This window comes from Mustela putorius, unplaced genomic scaffold, assembly GCF_011764305.1.
Source record: "Mustela putorius furo isolate JIRA1106 unplaced genomic scaffold, ASM1176430v1.1 tig00000174_pilon_pilon_pilon, whole genome shotgun sequence".
In the NCBI taxonomy this organism is placed as follows: domain Eukaryota; kingdom Metazoa; phylum Chordata; class Mammalia; order Carnivora; family Mustelidae; genus Mustela; species Mustela putorius.
Window position 1 is genome coordinate 18,201,924 of NW_025421304.1, and position 19,909 is coordinate 18,221,832.

Genomic DNA, 19,909 nt, shown 5'->3' on the forward strand with positions numbered 1-19,909 from the left:
GACAGGTGAGGGACGGGCCCTGCCAGCCCATCCCCTCTGTCTCAGCCACACTCCCAGCTGTCCTGGGGGTGCCAGGACCCACAGCCCACCACCAGGAGGCCTTGAGGGACTGGGCTGGAAGGACTGTGGCCCTCTCCTCCAGCAAGGGCTCTGACCACCTTTCCCTCCCCCACAGGATTGCCCAGTGCTGATCCCTTCCGTTCCTGTGGCAGCAGCTGCTAGATTTGCCGCAGTTGGAGAGAGGGCCCCACTGAGCCCCTGTGCACATTCCCCGCCAAGGCCACGACCAGGTGCAAGCCAGCACAATCCTCATGGCGGTCCGGGCGGGGGTGGGGGCACTGAGGTTGCAGTTGGGGGTCTTGTAGCACCAGAGAGAGGGTGGTACTCACCTACAGCCAGTTCACCTAAAGGGCAAGGCCAGGGCCTAGAGCAGGTAGGGAAGCTGGGCTAGCCCAGCCCTGCTGGCTTTGGCTCTCAGGCCAGAGTTTCCCAGCTTCTAGGAGAGAGTGTTGCAGGGTGGGTGAGTCTGATAAGGGTGGCCAGGGATGTGGGGGATTAGCCAGCAGAGGGGGAGCCTAAGGCAAGGGCGTTTCCCTGGGGTCTGACCAGGGGCTCATGAGACCAACTCCGGCAGACTAAACTTGTGCAAAAAGGTTTTTATTTTAATAAGTAAAAATGGCTAAGCTTCCAAAAGTTCTTAAATAGAATTTCAGAGGGGGAAGAAAATGTCAAGAGGCCAGTGAGCAAGGAGAGAGCCTGATAACAGGCAGAGGAGGGGAGCAGCAGGATCCCTTGCCCCTGGCCTCCCGCCAGCCATAAATACAGCCCAGCCCTCAGCAGGGAGGGCCACGCTCCTATGTACACCTAGGAACACTATATACAATCCAGCACAGGGGCCCGCCTCGGAGGGGAGTGGGGCCAGGGCTGCCCCCGGGTGCCCACCAACTGCCCAGATCCCACGGGTCCTTTGCTTTCCAGGGGCTCCTCCACCCACCTCTTAGAGCAGGGCCTGGCAGGCGCAGGACAGCCCGACCAGGCCAGGCAAGAGGCCCACCCTCCCACCTACTCCTGCCCTCCTGACAAGAGCTCCCTGAGGGCCCGGGCCTGCCAGGCGGAGTGGGCCACCCCTGCCCTTCCAGCCCATGCCTTTTGCACCCACAGCCACGTGCTAAGAGACACCATTTCCTTCTGAACATGTTTTCTCCTCTCTGAGTGGATGCGAGACAGAAAGGCTACCTCCACTCCGGCCTCCACCCCGGGCTCCCGGTGCTACAGCAGGAGCAGGCCGGCCAGGCCGCAGGTCCCAGTCCCCGGGGCTGGCAGGGGGAACACGTCCATCACACAGGCACCGGCCTGGACTTCCCTGCAGAATGGGGGGAGAGGGTCATTAGCCTGGGCGTATGCGGACACAAGGGAGCCAGGCAGAAGCACACAGACAGCAGCCAGCAGCGGGACAGGCCCAGCCCTGAGCAGCCCTCTCCCCGGCACAGCCCTGCACCCCAAGGTGGCCAGGCAGGCGGGTGGGCAGGCCCGGGCCGCTGGCCCCACACTCACCTGGAGACTCTGCAGCCCCAGCCGTCAGGCTGAAATCAAAGCAACAGGTGTCTCACTGGTGGGCTTGCCTGGGGCCGGTACTCCCCAGGACCCTGAGGCTCCTGCCTCCTTAGACCCAGGCCTTGCCAGGTCCCTCTGTAAGAGGGGGCCATGCAGGGGGCTGGGGCTCTGGATTCCAGGCCTGGGGTGGGCTCACTCCTTACCTGAGACCTGGGTGGGCCCTGCCACCACCACCACCTCCCCGCCCCCCCCCCCCAGGAGCCAGGCCCAAGGCAGGGGTGCCCGGCCTGCCCTGAAAGAAGTAGGCTTGAGCACAGCCTCAGAACTCTGTTCTGGGCTTTGAGCCAGCAGCCCTGCTTGGAGCCCCAAGGGCTGGGTTTCTCCTTACATGCCCGCACCCAAGGGGCCTTTCCTGTCCCATCTGTAAAATGGGCCTAATGCTTCCTGCCCTGACTCCTTCCCAGAGCCAGAAAAGGTTGTAAAACAGGTTCTGCAGGAGTTTTATAAACTTGCAAACAAAAAGTCCATTCAGGCAAGGGCAGTCCAGTGCTACCTGGAGGGAGGCTCACCTCTCCCCACCCCACCACACACACTTGCCCACTCCCCAGAGGCTCACCCAAGGGCTGCAGCTTCCTCCGGATCGAGCCCGGGCGGCTGGTAGTCCCAGAACCTGGGGCGGAGTGCGCTCGTGCTGAGGGCTGTGGGGTCTGGCAAGCCGGTTCCCACTGTGGGTGGCAGGGGTGAGCAGGTGGGTGGGGGCCATGCTGCCCTGGCTCCACACCTCCACCGGGTGCCCCCCCACCCTCAGTTCCCCCCAGCCTCCTGAAACTATGCTCCTCTGCAAAAATGGGCATGATAAGGAGAGCCCCAGAATGACCTGAGCCCATGTTTGTACGGAAGAGGGTGAGTTACTCCCACCCACCCCGCAGCCAGTGGAGGGCGTCCACAGCTCGTTCTGTGGCCCAGAAGAGTTAGACTGAAGAGCCTCCTGGCACGTGGGTGGCTCAGTTGGTTAAGTGTCTGCCTTCAGGTCAGGTCACAGTCTCAGGGTCCTGGGATCGAGCCCAGAGACAGGCTCCCTGCTCAGCAAGGAGTTGCTTCTCCCTCTCCTTTTCCTCCCTTTTCTAAGCTTGCTCTTGCTTTTGCTTTCTCAAATAAAATCTTTAAAATAAATAGAGGCTCCTGGGTTCAGGTGCTGGCTCCACATCCCCCCACTTCTGGCATCTTCCTCTCGGCCGTCCCCGATCCCAGACCCTCCTTCCTGCCCCTGACCTGGACTTGACAGCCCAAGAAGCGTCTGTGGCAGTCACCATACCTCCAGATGCTCCTGGCTGGACCAGGACCCAAGCTCTGCCCTGCGGGACCCAGGGCCCAACTCCACAGAGCGCACCCTCTCAGCAAACTTGAGGGAGTACAGTGTCTCGCTGGTGTTCTTCTCCACGGGGGACACCTAGGGGACACCAGAGCTCGTTCCCCACCCAGGCCAGTGGGCCTCCCCCTCAGAAATGGAAGGGGCAATGTGTGCACGGACTTCAGAGCTACTGAGGACAAAGGTCCCTGCCCTGCCCTGCCTGGGGCACCTGGGCCCCAGGGGAACGGAGTCCCCAGTTGTGCTGGCCAAGGCCCACACCCTGATGGCCCGCCCTCCCAGCCCACCTGAGAACCTTACCTGCACCACCATGAGCGTCTTGCTGTCCCCACTGAGCGAGTCCTGCAGCAGGTAGGTAAGCTTGGAGTTGCGGAAGGGCACGTGGCCCTGGCGAGAGCGCAGGGCGGCAATGACATCCCCCAGGGCTGACAGCGACTTGTTGATGTGCTGCGCCTCCCGCAGCCGGCTGCCCTCGGCCCCGGACTTGCCCACGCGCTCCGAGCCGGCCAGGTCCACCAGGTTCAGCTTCCCTGCAGACAGGGCCCCGGGCAGGTCAAGGCCGCCCCGCGCGGAGCAGGTGTCAGGGGTCCTGTGACGCGGCCCCCCCGCGGCCCTCACTCACCCGTGGTGCGGAGGCCAGTGCTGCAGTCCACCCCGCGCACCGTCACGATGAGCAGAGCGTGCGAGCGGGAGCTGTGCTCGTTCAGGTTGGTGAACTCCGTCGTGCGGTTTGTGTGGCCAAACTCAAACACCTGGCAGGGAGCAGGGCGGGCTCTGGAATCACCTCATCCCCGAGGACCCCTGGGAGGGGTGTCCCCAGCCCTGGGGACCGGCAGAGACTTCATCGAAACCCACATGTCCTGCTCCAGCTCGGCTCGGCCTGTGGGCAGGGGGCTCCCCGGCACTTCCCCGCCTCGCAGGCCTCCCCAAACATGCACCTTGTTGATGTCGTCCACGCTCTGCACCTGGAACTCCGTCAGCCCCGGCACGTACAGCTGCCCACTGCCGTCTGGGCACAGCCGGATCTCCAGTTTCTCCTGAGGCTCCTGCCCCAGCAGGTCCCTGCAGGGACAGTCTAGACGGTCACTCCCTCCTCCACATCTGCCTCAGCTTGAACCGCACCCTGCTACCCACCCCCCACACCTGGAATGTTCTCCCACCGCATCGCACCATCAGGAAGCCTTCCTTAACTATTGGGCCAAGCCCCGCTCTCCTCTAGCTCCTTCCCTGCACGCAGTCCGCTGAGGGGCAGAGATTGAATGTTCCCCAAAAGTCTTGTGGTGCTACTCCCGCCCTGACAGTGAGCTGAGCTCTTGTGGGTAGGGCCCCCCAAATCCCTACTCCCATTTCTCCCCACCTGGTGTAGCCTCCAGAGAGAACAGGTGGACTTGGGAGGGAAAGGAGCATCCAGGCCTGGTCTGGGTGGCCCAGGGAGACTCGGAGTGAGCGCTCCTCCCTACCGCCTGCCTTGCTGGGACCACTGCACCCCTGGGCTGAAGTAGGACACGGAGCCCCGACTCCAGTCTTCATCCTGCATGACCCCACATGGCCCCGAGGACCAGGGAGCCACCCTGAAGGCCCACGCCCCGCGCAGGGCCTCCCACCTGAGGACCTCGTTGTAGATCTCGGCCGCGCTGACCGTAATGGTGTACTCCCAGTCGGAAGCCTTCTCCTGCACCTCTGAGAAGAGCAGCTGCAGGGCCCGCTGGTTGATGCCTGGGTTGTCAGGGGTCCCCTGGAGGCAGAAGCAAGGCCCCCGTGAGCCAGGCCTCTCCTGGCCACAAGGGGTGGGCCATGCAGATGCTTGTGTGGGTCTGTGGCCCCCTCCCCCTTGGGCGACCACTCACAGGCCAGCCGCCCAGCCCAAAGCTTCCACCTACCCATTGGTCTGCCCCCCAAACACCCTCCCCTAGCTGTAAGCAACGTCACCCTCTTGGGCCTCAGTTTCCCCCCACCTTCCCATGGTACTGCCCTGCCAGGACTAGCCTGAGACTTAGAGCAGAGGACTGGGTGAAGCACTTCTGGTACACGAGGGCTGCTGAGTGCCAGTGCTCCTGGGTGGGTTGGAGGGGCCCTGGGAGGGGACACTGGGAACCTGTGATGTCCCTGCCACCGCCCAGAAGGGGGCTCATGTCAGGGAGGCCATGGGCTCTGTGGGTGGTGGAAGAGAGGCACAGGCAGAGCCACAAGTGCCTTGGGACCGGATGGGCTGGCCAGCCCTTCTAGAAGGAAATCTGGAGTCCTCACGTGAGCTCTTGCCACCCCTTATGTCGCACCTGCCACCCCCTTCCACTTCTGTGGCTTGGCCTCCTTGTCAGGCCTCAGTCCCCCCAGCATGTTCCGGCCTTGTGGCCTCAGCCCTGCTGATCCCCGTGCCTGGAATGCTCTTCCCCACAGACCCCCGTGGGGGGCTCCAATGTCACCTCTGCAGGCAGATGGCTTCATCTTCCCTCCAAAGGCCTGAGCCCTCCCTCACTTGCTGATTCCTCATCCTGGGCTTTAGGTTTCCTCTCCAGGCCCTGACAGGACACAGCCTGATTTGCTGTGGGCACTGCTGTCTCCCCAACTGGCGGGCTGGCTCCGGGGAGCAGATACTCTGTGGTCACAGCTATGCCCAGCCCCCAGAGCGTGCCCAATGTACATGGGCCTTGGGATGTGTTGCTGGAGGACAGATGCTCCTGGGGGGTCACCCCAACTCTGAGCACCCAAAACAGAGTTAGGAGTCCATGCAGACCCCCTTCCCCCACCCACCACCTTGCTTGGCCTGCACCCCACTACCCAGTCTCATCAGTCCCAGAACTAGGGCAAAAGCAGGGACCAGATTGGGAAGAAAGCCCACATGGCAGCCTCCCTGAAAGGAGCCTGTCCAGACACTGGGACACCTGTCCTCACTCCTTCCCAGAGAACCCCACAGTGCCCCCTCGAGAGCCGGGGAAATGCTAACAAACCAAAGACATCCCCAGGAACCACCTTCTACTTTTACCTAAAGTTGAGATCTTTCCTCCTCTCAATGCTTCCCTCTCCTGCCACTCAGCCTGGGGGGGTTGGCCGTGGGGAGCTGAGGTCCCGCCCCAGCCGAGCGAGCAGAGACTGCCCTCATTCATCCTAACAGTCCCAGGCCCAGCGCTGCATGGCTGCCCTCTCAGTGCATGGCGCCGAAATGAAAGCCCAACTCCAGAGACACACAGGTGGTCTGGCCTCGAGTCTAACGTCAGATGGAGAGCTCCCTGATGCCAGATTGCTGACAGAGCGCCAGTCCCGCCCCATACCCACCAGGACCGTCTCGGGTCCTCCTGGGCAAGATGCCCTCTCTCCAGGCCTTGGGGCCTAACACAGACAACTAGCAGCTCTGCTCTTGGGCCACCGGAAACCTGAAGGCACAAGGGCAGCAAGGGTTGGTCCTCACTGGCCAAACCCCTGCCCCCTGCAGCGGGTACCCACCTCCATCGTGTATGTCTTGCCGGCACCCGTCTGGCCATAGGCGAAGATGCAGACATTGAAGCCATCGATGCAGGAGGTGATCAGGGCTTGCACCTCCTGGAACACCTGGGGAGGGGATGTGGGATGAGATGGCGAGCCCCACCCTCCAAGAGCCCCCCAGCAGCTCCCCAGATGGCCCTCTCCCTCAGCAGTAATACAGCACATCTTGTGACCTGCAAGCGGCTCACTGTGGAAGAATTTATGACTAAACAGGCCCCTTACAACAGACCTCAGTGGGAAATCGGGTTGTCAAGACTGAAGGGAAGACAGGGCAGTGCCTCCTGCCAGCCTGCGCCTGAGGAAGGGCTGCCGGGCCTCCAGCTTCTCCCACACTAAAGGAGAGCTCAGCAAAATGAAGGCGGAGGCCGGCATGTGCCTGGAGCCTGATGCAGCCTGTCTGTCTGCCCGCAGAGGACGGGGCAAAGGTGATGCCAAGCACAGGGACAGGAGGGTACAAGCAGGACAGGTCTGGCCGGTCAGCCCTGGCAGAGAGGAGAGAAGAACGCTGCTGAGACCACGTGGCTCTTAGGGGCTGAGGGCTCCACGGGGCAGCTGCGGAGTCCTAGAAATACCTATGGGACGGATCCCGGTGCTCCGGGCTGTAAAAGCAACAACTGCCAGGGTCAGGTGGGTGGCCGGGGCTGTGAGTGTAGGAGGGGCTAAGTAGGTGGGCATGAGCACGTGGATGGCAGGGGATCCGGGGTGGGCGGGGCCCTATGGGTGGGCATGGGCACTGGGTGGGAGGGGCCTCTGAGTGGGCGGGGCTGTAAGGGTGGGATGAACCCCGGAGGTGCCATAGGCTGTCCTTGAATCTCCTTTCAGCAGAGGCTTCTCAGCCTTATCTTCCCACTGTCTTCTCACCTCCAGTGGAAGAAGCGAGGCATCCCAGCACCCCAGGCTTCTCCATCCTGTCTCTCCCACTCTTAGATTTCTTTCTGTCCATGCCCCCTTCATCTCTCTCTGTGTGCTCCCCCCACCCCGCAACCCCACACTGCTCTCTGTCCGCTTCCCCACAGGGCCACACTCACGTCCTGCTGTGATGCCCGCGGGGAGAAGACCTTGTCCAGCTCGAAGGATACAGGCTTTCCTTTGTGCAGCAGGTGGATGATGGAGTCGTCGTCAGCATCGAAGGTCACAGCATTGGTCGCATCAGGTCCTTCCCCATCCTCTTTGGTGACTGGCCGGACACGAGCAATCACCCGGATGTTCCCTGAATTGTGTGGGGGAGGAGAGAAAGGTACATAGAGTCAAGACCAGACTGCCTCCTCACTGGGATCCTTTGGTGTCCTAGCCTTCTGAGCAAGGCCACCCGCAATGCTCTACTGTCAGTCACTCACACCACCATGAATTCATGCATCAGTACACTTTCTTCCTGGGAAAACAGGCTGAGAGTGGGAGCCTCACGCTGGGGACAGGGAGGAAAGGTCAGTTGTGGGGCTCAGGCACTGTACCCAGTCCAGGTGGGATACCAAATGGACACTATCTCTGGACTTCAGTTTTCTCTATTCCATGACGGGTATGGGTGCCAGTAAGCCAAGGGACTTGTTCTGTCATTCTAAAAGGACTTTGTGGATGCCCGAACAGGGCTTGGGAACCAGATGGGCAAAAAGAACCAGACAGCAGGTGGACAAGCAGCACACAGAATGAGGACAGGCAACAAGGCAGCTCTGGGGGGTCCTGGGGGCACAGACTGTGCCATCCTCTTGCTCAAGCCCTTCTGCCAGATCTCAGTGCTCCCGGAAAGAACAACAAACTCCCCATGACAGCCCCGGAAAGAACAACAAACTCCCCACCTTCCCCTTCACCTGTACACTCCAACCCATTATCCAGGCCTCAGCCACGGCTTTGCCTCCTCCAGGAAGCCCAGCAATACCCCCGACTGTCAGACACAGAGGGGCTCTTAGAGCCCCTCCCCCGCCCCAGTAACAGAGGGCAGTGTTGGGGTCCTCTGGGTGCTTACAGATCACCGTCTGCTCCCCCAGCCGCCGTGAGCCCTGTGAGGGCAGCAACAGCATCTGTGGGCCCACAGCCACGTCTCAGTGTCTGGAACAGCACCCCCCCACCCCTGGCCCTTTGTGCTGTGAACAAGCATTCTCAGGCTCCTCCGGGCCCAGGGTCAGAACAAGCGGCCTTCCAGACACCCACCACCCAGGGCTTCTGCACCCCTCCCCCCCGCTGTTCTCTCCTCCCTGCCTCCGGGCCTGGGGGCACCTGCCACAGGCACTGGGGGGAGGGCTTCAGAGCTGGACGCTGGATGGATCCAAGTCTAGATCCAGGGTGGGCCACTCAGTAGCCATGCGGGTCTGAGCCAGTTCCCTGACCTCTCTGGGCCCGGATTCCCGGGAGGTACAGGAGCCCCCAGTGACCGGGAACAGGCTCCAGGGAGTGGGGCTGGGCGGGGGGGCGGGGGCAGGCCAGCATCAGCTCCAAGCCAGGCAGGACCCCTGTGCAGGGCGCCCCCAGCCTTCTCCCCTGCCCCCCGCCCCACTCCCACCCCAGCAGTTACCTTTCAGCCGCACCAGCTCGTTGTGGCATTTCTTCCGCAGCTGCAGCTCCCGCCGGTACTTGCGCAGGAGCTCCTGGTTGTTGCTGTTGACCTCCTCGATGGCCTGGCCGATCTGGAGAGGGGGCATACACAGCGCTCTAGGGGGCTGGATCCACCAACCGGGCCTGTCCCCTGGCCTGTCCCCCCTCCTGCCCCAAGCTGAGTGCTTGAGGTGCGCTGTCACCTGTCAACTCCTTCCAACAGCCTCTGCTCAGAGGTGTAGCTGCCCCCACTGTTTTAGAGAGGAACAAAGTGAGCCTCAAAGAGACTAAGCCGAGGGCTCAAGGTCGCCCTGCTAACAAAGCAAACAGCCAGGACTCCGCCCTCACTCCCCACCACCAGCACCTGGCTGTAATAATACGACCCAACTGGAGCCAGATTCCAGCTCTACCCCTGAGCAGCTGGGGGACCCAAGACAACCAGCTGGGTCATCACGTCTCATTTTTCTCATCTGTAAAATGGAAATAACACCATCTAATCTGTGGATCTGTAGCACCTGGGCAGTAACAATCTCCAAGTCACACTTCATAGGGGAAAGAAGCAAAATGCAGACCACGCATGCAATGTTCCCCTCTGTTGGGTAGAAGGGGAGTGTGTCCTCAGGGTTTCGGGGCTCAGATCCTGACGGGCATCTGCCTCGGGGGAGTGCAGGCCAGGGCAGCAGAGAGGGGCCCTTCCTCTTCAGCTGATGACCTTCTGCACAGTTTGAACTTTCTACCATGTCCATATGTTATTGACATAATTTTCCTACAGAAAAAGAACTATTTTCTATTCCCAAAATACATCAGTCTCTCTACCCTGCGGGGCCATGGTACAGATTCGAGGAGCTGACAGCTATGAAAGGCTTGGCACGTAGGAGGCACTCAAAGACGTTGGCTAGTCTCATGCTGTATGAGAACAGCTTAAGAAAATTAAAACAAACCGACATAAGAATATACGTAGCATGTTTGAGATACAAGGATATATGCTACATGCTTGGTCTAAAGAGTCCTAAGAAGCACGGGCACCTGGGTGGCTCAGTTGGCTAAGAGTCTGACTCTTGATTTCGGCTCAGGTCATGATCTCAGGGTTGTGAGATCGAGCCCCATGTTGGGCTTTGCTCTGGGCATGGAGCCTGCTTAAGATTCTCCCTCTCCCCCTCCTCTCCCCCACTCTAAAATATAAAAAATAAATAAAGAATCATAAGACAAATACCAAAATGTGTGCTCCTGACCAGTCTGTTTGTCAGTCCCCGTGAGTGGGGGAGGGGAGCTGTTGCCTGGGGGTGCTTTGCTGCATTTTGGAATGGAGGACTGGGCTTGGGGCCTCTCTGAGCCTCCTCCCCACCCCTCAGGCACACACTGCACTCACCTCAGCCTTGACGCTCTTGAGGGCCTCCTGCAGGAGCAGGGGGAAGCCCCGCACCTGCCGCTTGAGCCCATTGTAGTCGCTAGTGAGGGTCCTCAGTGCTGGCTGCAGCGTCAGCAGGTTGGTCCGGACACCTTGGGGGACATGAGAGGTGCAAGGTGGACAGGCTGAGGGGCTGCGGGAAGGGGGGCGGGGCAGGGCCCGGCCGGCCGGCTCACCTGCCAGGTTCTCATGCACAGCCTTCATCTCCACCTGGGCTCTGGCGAAGGCCTCCTCGATGGCCCGGTTCTTGTCTTCCTCCAAGGACTGCATCTCCTCCAGCATCTGCCCGTGTGCCCGCTCCAGCTCTGACTCATACATGGCGATCTGACAGCCCAGGCCAGAAGCTCAGTGTGGGGCTCGGGAGGGAGAGGGATGGGTGCCCAAAAGAAGCCCCACGCCTTACCCCACATGCACGTGGACGTACAGTGCCCCCCACACGTCCGCACAAACACACACACAGGAGAGGGGCAGATGGCCATCTCGCTCTCCAAAAGATTCCATGCAGCTCTTTCCTTCATTAGCCCTAACACCTGCCTGGGTCCTGGCACCTAACAGGTGCACAAGCCACAGGCCCCAGGAGAGCGGGGGGAGCATATGTTATAATGGTGACCAGGCCTCCCTTTCCCAGAATGTGTGTGTGGTGAGGTGGGGTGGGGGGCGGCTTTGTGAGGACACTCTTGGGATTATGTCCCTGAGCGACCCCTCGAGGTGGGTTCCATGAGGGCATCATTCTACATCAGGAAACTGAGACACAGACAAAACTTGGCCTTGGTCACACAGGCAGCCAGCAGAGGAGGAACCAGAACCCAGGTCTGTGGGCCTCCCGAGGGCTGACCCACTGCACTATACTGATGGCCCACCCCTGGCTTTCCAGCTGGGTGGGCCCCCGCTCTCCTCCAGCCCCAAGCACCCTCCAGCAGCCTGTGCACCTGCGCCCGGAGCTGTGCGGTCAGCTGGTGTGAGCTCTGCAGCTGCTGCTCCATCTCCTTCAGCACCTGCCTCTGCATGGCCACCTGCTCCTGAAGGTGCTGGTTCCGGGCCTGGGACTCACTGAGGGCCTGCTTGGTCTTGGATGACTCCACCTCTACGGTCCTGATGACGTACTGAGAGGGAAGGAAGGGACAGGCAGGTGGAAGTGTGAGGGTCCCTTGGCCTCCCTTGGTGGGGGGGGTGGGCTGAGATGCAGCTGACTTTGAGAGGGGACCCTCAGGGACATCCTACCCAGAGCACCCAGGAAAAAAACTAGAGGAGCTTCAAGGTCCTGGCTTTCCAGGATGCTGCAGGGCCTCCGGGAATCCTCTCACTTCGGGAAGCCCACCAAGAGCCTTGCTGTGGCCCCAGACTGGGTACGGAGCAGACAAAGGCAGAATCTTACGATGCCCATACCCATGCCTAGCAGGTGCGGGCACGTCAAGCCTCAGGGGCCAGATGCCTACTACATGCCCCGGACAGCAAGAAGGGGGAGGAGAGGGAGCAAGACAGAGCACAGATCTGGACTGATTCCTCCAATCACTCACCCCTACTCATTCACCAAGACAAGGTGCAGCCCTGCCCTGGGCACCAGGGGCCAAGAGAGCAAGGGCCCCACATGTGGCCCCAGCCAGAGACTCACCTTGATGGGCGGCGACTGGGCCTGCAGGCTGGCGATGGTTTCGTGGCTGTCTCGCAGGCGCCGGCTCAGCCGCTCCTCCTCCTGCGCCTTCTCGGCCAGGCAGTCCTTGAGCCGCAGCTCCACCTCGGCCAGCCGGTCGGTCTTCTGCTGCACCTCCAGGTTCAGCTCGGACAGCATGCCCTTGTTCTCAGCCACCTCCAGCTGGAGTTGCGACAGCTTGTCCCGGAGCTGGGCACTCTCCTGCAGGCAGGCGGTCGGGAGCGGAGGCCGGGACAAGTGTGCAGCAGACAGAGGGAAGGGCAGACAAGCAGGCAGGGGTCACGGTGAGGAACCAGGTTCGCCGCTGGGGACCCAGCCCTGCAGGAGCAGCTGGGGCCAGGCCAGCCTGCTCACCTGGCTGTGCTCGCAGCCCGTGCAGGGGGCCGCCGGCTTGGCCCGCAGCTCCTGCAGCTCGGCCTCGAAGCGCCGCATCTCCTGCCTCAGCCGCTCATTCTCTGCCACCAGCAGGTCGCGGTGCTTCTCCAAGTCTGTGCCCCCCTGCAGAGAGCCAGAGCACAGGGGCCGCATGGGGCCTGGGAGGACCCGGGCAGCAGAGAGCGGGGAGATGGGGCGGGGGGCAAGGGCAGGGGAGAGAACAGGAGAGGAAGAAAAAGAAAGGCGGGCAAGGGAGGGAAGAGAGCAGGAGCTCAGGAGGGACATAAGGCGAAGACAGAGGAGAGAAGGGGAGCCCGAGGGACGGCCTTCACCCGCCCCTCTCATTCTATTTTCCTGAGTGTGAAAGTAACAAGAGAGTCGTATTTATACACAGACTTCACACTCCTCTTTTACATCAGCAGACGAGAAGTAACCTCCCTCCCTTTGGCAGTCACACGGCCTCGAGGGCCTAGTGAGTGGTGACAAGTATTTGGGGCTGACTGGCAGTCTGCTGGCCCCCACCCGGCCTGGACAGGAGGGCTCTGCAGAGATGGGGTCCCGCACCCCATCCGGAAGGGTCAGACTGCACAAAGCCGGGTCAGCCCCCCACAGCCCCCACCTCGGGATGGTGGTGTCGAGCCTCACCAGCTCTGATCGGAGGCGGCTCACTTCCTGGGCCTGGCTGATGAGCTTCTCCTTCAGGTTTTCCACCTATGGGCACAAAGCCACGGTCATGGTGAGCCTCGTTCCTCACCTCCAGCCACACCCAGGCCTGATCTCTCAGCCCCTACCCCCCATCAGCCCTCCCTGTGTTCAAGCATCAGGGTACGCCTGGGACTCCAGGTGAGAGACACCTGCCCTGTCCCAACAGCCTTCAGTACCCTCACCCGACGCAAGACCCAGGGAGCCCAGGCTCTCAGGAAAGTCTGGGGAGCAAGCAGAGCAGAGGTGACCCCTGCGCCACTTGGAGCCCACGCCAGACTCAGGCTGACCCTCAGGACCCCTGCCTCGCACTGGCCCTTGCTGTGGCCTCTGTCTACTTAGGTATTTGTAACTTTATATTCTTTTTTTCTTAAAAGGGCTCCCAAATTGTATAAACTCCAGACACTATAAAACCTAGATTGGTCTTTGCCCAGAACCTAGATTCTTCCATTCAGGGGGTTCCTAGCAAGTCAGCCTGTGGAGACAGGTCTACCAGGGACCAGGGCACATCTCAGACCTCTGTCCCCGCCAGCTCCCAGTCTGCCTTGCTGGAGAGCTGGGGCCAGCAGAGAAGGGGGTGCACCCCCTGTCACCCTCTGCTGACTGCCCTCCCCGCAGGCCCCAGACCCTGACTCCGCATCAGCCCCCCTCCAGGAACCTCTCAGTAAGTAACCCAAAAACACAGCTGAAGACTTTGGCACCAGTGTTCCTCAGGGCATGTCTGGACATCTTCTTCCAGAACATTCTGTGATGACTGTATCTGACCGCACCTCACCTTGAAAAGGCCCAGGGAGTCAGACTCATTCTGTGGGGGGCTAGGAAGTGGGTTTTACCCCAGCGGGCCACGAAGCTCTGGGTTCTTATTACTAAGCAACAGCTGAGGAAGTCCACTGCCTGCAGGTGCCGGGCCAGCCAGGTACGGCAGGTAAGGGTTTATCACAGCTCCCCATTTTACACGGCTGAGATGTCATCCATCCGTGGTCTGTGGCAGCACAGGGGGCACACAGGTAGCTGCTCAGTCTCCCGGAGTGGGAGAGGACGGCCTCTGCTCCCCCAAGCAAAGCTGGTGAAGGAGGAAATATAGACGACAGCCCAAGCCTGCGCCGCTTCTCTGCCCCCTTCCTCTGAGAGCTTGCACGAGACACCACTGGCAGAGCTTGCATGAGCGAGGGACCACTGGCAGAAGGCCCCGTTACTCCTTAGCCACGAAGCCGGGGTAACCTCAATACCCAGCGTCAGGGGGATGGTCAGGTAGGTCACGGCGGGTGCTCACACGGGCCGTTGTGGTTACGGTTGTGTGTCGGAAGTTTTGACCTGGAGGAAGACCCCTCAACAGACTAGGTCAAAAGTCCAGAAACAAAACTGTGAATGCAACAGCTAAAAGTGACAGTCTCTGGACTGTAGAATTACACCCAATAAATTCTTTGTGCTTTTAGGCAATTTTTAAGTCTCAAGTAAGAGGAATTCCTCTCACACTCCCCCATCCTGAAATAGATGGATCTATTTCCCTTTGAAAGATTGGGGTGCACCTGTCCCCCATCCTTCCCTGGGAAATCGCCCCAGGAAGACCCACTTGCACTGAGCAGGTGCCCCAGACAGGCCGCTTCCTCAGCACCGAGCAGGCATGCTCTGACCTCGCTCGTCCCTAATGCTACTGGCACTCAGACGCGGATGAGGCAAAAGTGGGGTTCTCCAGGGTTTGCTTGGGGGGCCAGGAGGCCCGCCTGCTGCGCCTGCCTGCAGCCCAGGCTCCTGCTCTCTTCTTGCATCATAATCAGAACTCTGGGTGCTCCAGGGCTCTGCCTAGAATCCCTAAGGTGTGCCCCAAAAGGAACTGTCTACAGAAGGCTGGGGTTGTGAGTGGGGGGTTGAGGAAGAGGCTGTCAAACACTCTTTTCGTCAGAGGTGTCAGTCATCTCCTGGATCCTGGCTCATCTCCAACAACGGGGTGCGGTGGGGTGGGGTTGGGGGCACAGGCCACCAACACTGTGGGTGGTCCGTCAGGCCCAAGCCACTCTGGTGTGTGGCTCATGAGCGGGACGGCTGCCCTCCACCCAGAAGGCTCTGCTTCAGGAGTGGTGAGGGCAGAGTAGGGTGCTGAGGGTGAACCAGACCAGCGAGCAAGGCCTTCCAGGGAAGAGAGCTCCTGTGGGCATCCCTTCACACACCTGCCCCAGCTGAGTCCGACGTGGTGCCTGCATCTGGAGGAAAAGAGGGGAGGGACCCTCTCTGTTGGCCCTCAGAGGTCCCGCCCCCAGCAGGTGACTGGCACACACTAGATACTCAGTAAACCCCTGAATAACAACAGAAGCGCAGCATGCACACTCCTCTGAGTGCAGAGAGCCAGGCCAAAGGAGAAGCAGGCTCCTGGCAGGCTGCCCACGACAACCCCAGGGCGGAGGAAGGGACCAGGACCAGGTCTGTGAAATACCCCTGCCCAGGCTCAGGCTCCCCGGCAGCCAGAGAAACTGGATCACGGGCCTGGTGCGGAGGGCCTCAGTGGGAGCAGGGTGCTGGGGCCTGTCTGCCACAAACCCACATTTCTGCGTCTCAGCAGAAGCAGGCTCGGAGGAGGGTGGGGCTGCCCTCGCCAAGGGCTGTGTTCGAGACTGTCTGCTCCCACCGGCAGAGACAACCTGCTGATTACCTCCCCACCTCCCACCAAGGCCGCCTCACAGTCACCACAGCTGTCTTCTAAGGAAAAGAGGGCTCTCTCAGCGGCAAGATCAAGGCATTGCTGAGCTGAAAGGGCAAGAGGTCCTGGGATCCAGAACACCTCAGTGAAACAGAGGCCAGAGGGGCATCCCCGGGAAGCACCGCATCCTGTCCCCACATACATCCCCTCGCAGGACACCGGACTCCCGGCCACATGCTTGCTCACTGTGCTTGTCTGGCCCCATCCAGCCTGCCCTGCCCACCGCCAAGTGTTCACATCCAAGTACTTCTGCCAGTGAGGGGCAGCTGAGCTCCTGGGTTCTCAGGGCAGACGGCCCAGCTTTCTAAAATAGACATCACCCTACCCCCTGAGTAACCTTGGAAAAGTCTCAACTCTGCCTCATGGGGCTAATGAGGCCACCCCTGGGAGGATGTCTGGAGGATTAAGTGACATTAAATGAGATAATACATGTAAAGCACTTAATGAGTTCTATTGTTCTATTGTTAGAATGAAGGCCCCTGAAGGCAGAGATATTGGTGTCCTGTGTGGGTGCCACACTGCCTGTGCCTAGGACAGCCCCTGGTACACAGCAGGAGAAAGAATGCTGAGTGCACGAGAGGCAGAGCAGAGTCTCCGAGTGAGGCTGTCAGGCAGGGCGTGGGGCAGGAGGGGTGCTGGAGATGAGGGCAGCCAGCGCTGGGCACTTTGGCTTCTGCCAAAGGCAGGATCTGCTACAAGGCCCCAGGCAGTGGGTGCCACACGGGAATGGCAACCCAGAGAAGCCACGTCTTCCAGTATTTTCTGACAAAATAGGAAGTCCAGATTTTTGTGGGAATTTAGCCAAGGCTTAAAGATTGACAACTAATCTGATTACAAAAAAGCAGGCCAATTAGAACTAATAAGCGAACTCAGCAGAGTCACGGGATACAAAATCAACACGTAAAAATCAGTGGTTCCTCAGGGTGCCTGGGTGGCTCAGTCAGTTAAGGGGCCAACTCTTGGTTTCAGTTCAGTCCTGATCTCAGGGTGGGGAGATCGAGCCCTGCTTGTCCCTCTCTGTCCTCTGCTTCTCTCCCCATGCTCTCCCCCTCTCTCAAATAAATAAAATCTTTAAAAAAAAATCAGTTGTGCTGCTACACACAAACAATGAATAATCTAAAAAGGAAATTAAGGAAACAATTCCATTTACAATAGCATCAAGGAGAATAAAATAGGAATAAACTTAATCAAGGAGGCAAGAGATCTGTACATTTAAAACTGTAAAACGTTGTTGGAATCGATTAAAGACGACACTGATAAATGGAAAGACAGCTTGAGATGCCTGGGTGGCTCAGTCAAGTGTCTGCCTTGGGCTCAGGTCAGGATCTCAGGCTGCTGGGATCCAGCCCCATGTTGGGCTCTGCTCAGCGGGGAGTCTGCTTCTTCTTCTCCCTCTGTCCCTCCCCGTGCTTGTACTCATTTGCTCTCTCAAACAAATAAAAACCTTAAAAAAAAAAAATCCATGTTCACAGACGGTCATATTGTTAGAATGTCAGTATTACCCAAAGTGACACAACACAGTCCCCATCAAAATTTCAATGACATTTTTTGCAGAAATAGAAAAATACATCCTAAAATTCACATGAAATCTCAAAGGACCCCCCCCCGCCAGAGCCAAAACATACTTTGCAAAAGAAGAGAAAGTTGGAGGTCTCACACTTCCTGATTTCAGAAGTTACTCACGAAGCTACAGCAATGAAAATAATGATGTATTGGCACAAAGACAGACATAGAGACCAATGGAATAGAACAGACAACCCAGAAATAAGCCTTCACGTATGCGGTCAACTGCTTTTTGACAAGGGCATCGGGGCCATTCAATGGGGAAAAGACAGTCTTTTCAACAAATGGTGCCGGGAAACTGGACATTCATGGGCAAAAGAATAAAGCTGGACCCTTGCTTTACACTACAGACAAAATTAATTCGAAACAGATCAAAGACCTCAATGTAAAAGCTAAAATTATACAACCCTTAGAAGAAAACATAGAGGAAGACCTTCACAGTGCTGGGTGTGGCAGTGCTCTCTTGGATGGGACACCAACAGCAAGGCAACCCACAAGAAAACAGATAAGCAGGACTTCATCGAAATGAAAACCTTTTGTGCCCTCGAAAGACACCATCAACAGAGCAGAAAGGCGACCCATGGAATGGAAGAAACTGTCTGCAAATCATATACTGATGAAGGGTTAATATTCAGAATACGACAGAACTACGACACAACCGCAAAAACAAAGAAACAAAACAAAACAAAAAATCCCACCAAAACAATTCAGGATGGGCAAAGGACTCGAATGGCCACGTCTCTAAGGAAGACAGATACATGCTCAACGAGCACGCGACAAGAAGCTCACACACGAGTCATGAGGGGGATGCTAATCAAAGCCAGGATAAGATTCTACTTCACACCCATTATGATGGCTAGTATTTAAAAAAACAAACAAACAAGCTCTCAGAAAGTAACAAATATTGCTGGGAATATGGAGAAACCAGGACCTTTTGTGTGTTGCTGGCGGTAATGTGAAATGGTGACCCCGCTGTGGAAAGCAGGACGGTAGATTACTCAGTTTTAACTAGAACGACCATGTGAGCCAGCAATTCCACTTCGGGGCATTTACCCAAAAGGAATTAAAATATCTCGGACACCCTTATGGTTGTAGCAGCCCTATTCAAAATAATGAAAATGGGCAAGCAACCCTAGCGTCCAATGATGAATGAATGGATAAGCAAAGCATGGTGCATCCATACAAGGGAATATTATTCTGCCTCGAAAAAGAAGGAAATCCTGGGGCGCCCGGGTGGCTCAGTCAGTAAAGCCTCTGCCTTTGGCTCAGGCCATGATCCCAGGGTCCTGGGATGGAGCCCTGTGTTGGGCTCTCTGCTCAGCGGGGAGTCTGCTTCCTCCTCTCCCTCTGCACCTCCCCTCCGCCTTGCACTCACACATACCCTCTCTCAAACAAATAAATAAAATCTTTAAAAAAAAAAAAAAAAGGAAATCCTGCCGCTTGCAGCAGCATGGATGAACTTGGAAAGCATCATGGTAAGTGAAATAAGCCAGTTGCAAGAGACAAATACTGTGATTCCACTTACATGAAGCACCAGGAATAGGTACATTCATCGAGGCAGAGAGTAGAATGCTGAGGAACAGGGGCTGGGGGAGAGGGGTGTGGGAGTAGGTAGTATTTAAAGGGAACAGTTTCAGGTCTGCAAGGGGATAAGAGTTCTGGGCATGGATGGTGGTGCGGGCTGCAGAGCAGTGTGAATGTATTCATACCCTGAATTATACACCTCAAAACGGCTGACATGGTAAATGTTATGTTAGGTGTATTTATCACAATGTTTTTAATGGTTAAAAAAAAAAAAACAGGGAAACAAGACGTACTTGGTGGCTGATCTAGGCCGCCAGTCTGCAGCCTCTAAGCACAGTTTTTTAAGATTCTACCTTGAGGTTCAGGGGCAAAGAGAGGGGAGTGCAGTGTGGGCACGTGGACCGCTGGCAGCAGCCTTGGGAGCGCAGAGGCCACTGCTCCAGGGACATCCACAAAGGAGAGGGAGCTTGAGGTTGCCAGGATGTGGCCTGGGGCTGTTGTTGCCAATGCTGGGGACAGTCATCCAGACCTGGGGACAGTTATCCAGACCGGCCGCAGCCACAGGTTGGTTGCCAAGCCAAGACCGGTGGCCTCTGTGGCCTAGGTCAGCCAGAGGCCCGAAGACCAAGGACCTTTGGTCCGACTGCTCCCCACAAGGAGACAGTGGGCTCCCGGGAAATTCAAATGTCACCATGACATTGATCATAGTGATGCCACCAAAGACTCCCGCAGCCACACAAGCCCAGGTCCCAGCAGGATAATGGCAGCCTCCTTTACTAAGTCATTTTGGTCTGTAGGGCACAGGGGCTTCCTAAGATCATCCCTTTGAACCCCCAATTCTGTGAGGGAGATACCATTGTTATCCCCACTGTCCAGGAAGAAAACGGAGGTTCCAAGAAATGAAGCTAAGCCTTAGTTAAGCAACTCGTTCAAGGTCACCTGACCACTAAGCAGTGGACGTCAGATTGAAACTCGGGTCTGTGGGGACCCCCAGGGGGCCCTCAAACTCAACTGCCAGGGCTACACTGCCTTTCAGGAAGAGCATTGTGGGAAGGCAGCCAC

At 58.1% G+C, this 19,909-nt stretch overlaps 1 protein-coding gene across 4 annotated transcripts in view; it reads right to left on the reverse strand.

Moving 5' to 3' along the window:
* Positions 1 to 641: 641 nt before the first annotated feature.
* The window catches only part of KIFC3 (kinesin family member C3), a 37,968-nt gene continuing 18,700 nt past the window's right edge, over positions 642 to 19,909 (reverse strand). For 3 of the 4 annotated variants that reach the window (XM_013052158.2, XM_004744262.3, XM_013052159.2), the window contains 16 exons: positions 13,009 to 13,074; positions 12,343 to 12,486; positions 11,950 to 12,189; positions 11,267 to 11,440; positions 10,514 to 10,661; positions 10,299 to 10,429; positions 8,910 to 9,021; positions 7,432 to 7,613; positions 6,365 to 6,469; positions 4,528 to 4,658; positions 3,862 to 3,985; positions 3,546 to 3,675; positions 3,224 to 3,453; positions 2,870 to 3,004; positions 2,171 to 2,279; positions 642 to 1,363 (listed from right to left, as the gene is read on the reverse strand). In XM_013052158.2, coding sequence (XP_012907612.1) covers positions 1,338 to 1,363; positions 2,171 to 2,279; positions 2,870 to 3,004; positions 3,224 to 3,453; positions 3,546 to 3,675; positions 3,862 to 3,985; positions 4,528 to 4,658; positions 6,365 to 6,469; positions 7,432 to 7,613; positions 8,910 to 9,021; positions 10,299 to 10,429; positions 10,514 to 10,661; positions 11,267 to 11,440; positions 11,950 to 12,189; positions 12,343 to 12,486; positions 13,009 to 13,074 — 2,187 coding nt within the window. In that variant the 3' untranslated portion in view covers positions 642 to 1,337. Of the gene's footprint in view, positions 1,364 to 1,554; positions 1,584 to 2,170; positions 2,280 to 2,869; positions 3,005 to 3,223; positions 3,454 to 3,545; positions 3,676 to 3,861; positions 3,986 to 4,527; positions 4,659 to 6,364; positions 6,470 to 7,431; positions 7,614 to 8,909; positions 9,022 to 10,298; positions 10,430 to 10,513; positions 10,662 to 11,266; positions 11,441 to 11,949; positions 12,190 to 12,342; positions 12,487 to 13,008; positions 13,075 to 19,909 lie in introns of all 4 variants that reach the window. The other variant, XM_013052157.2, reaches the window with a different exon arrangement.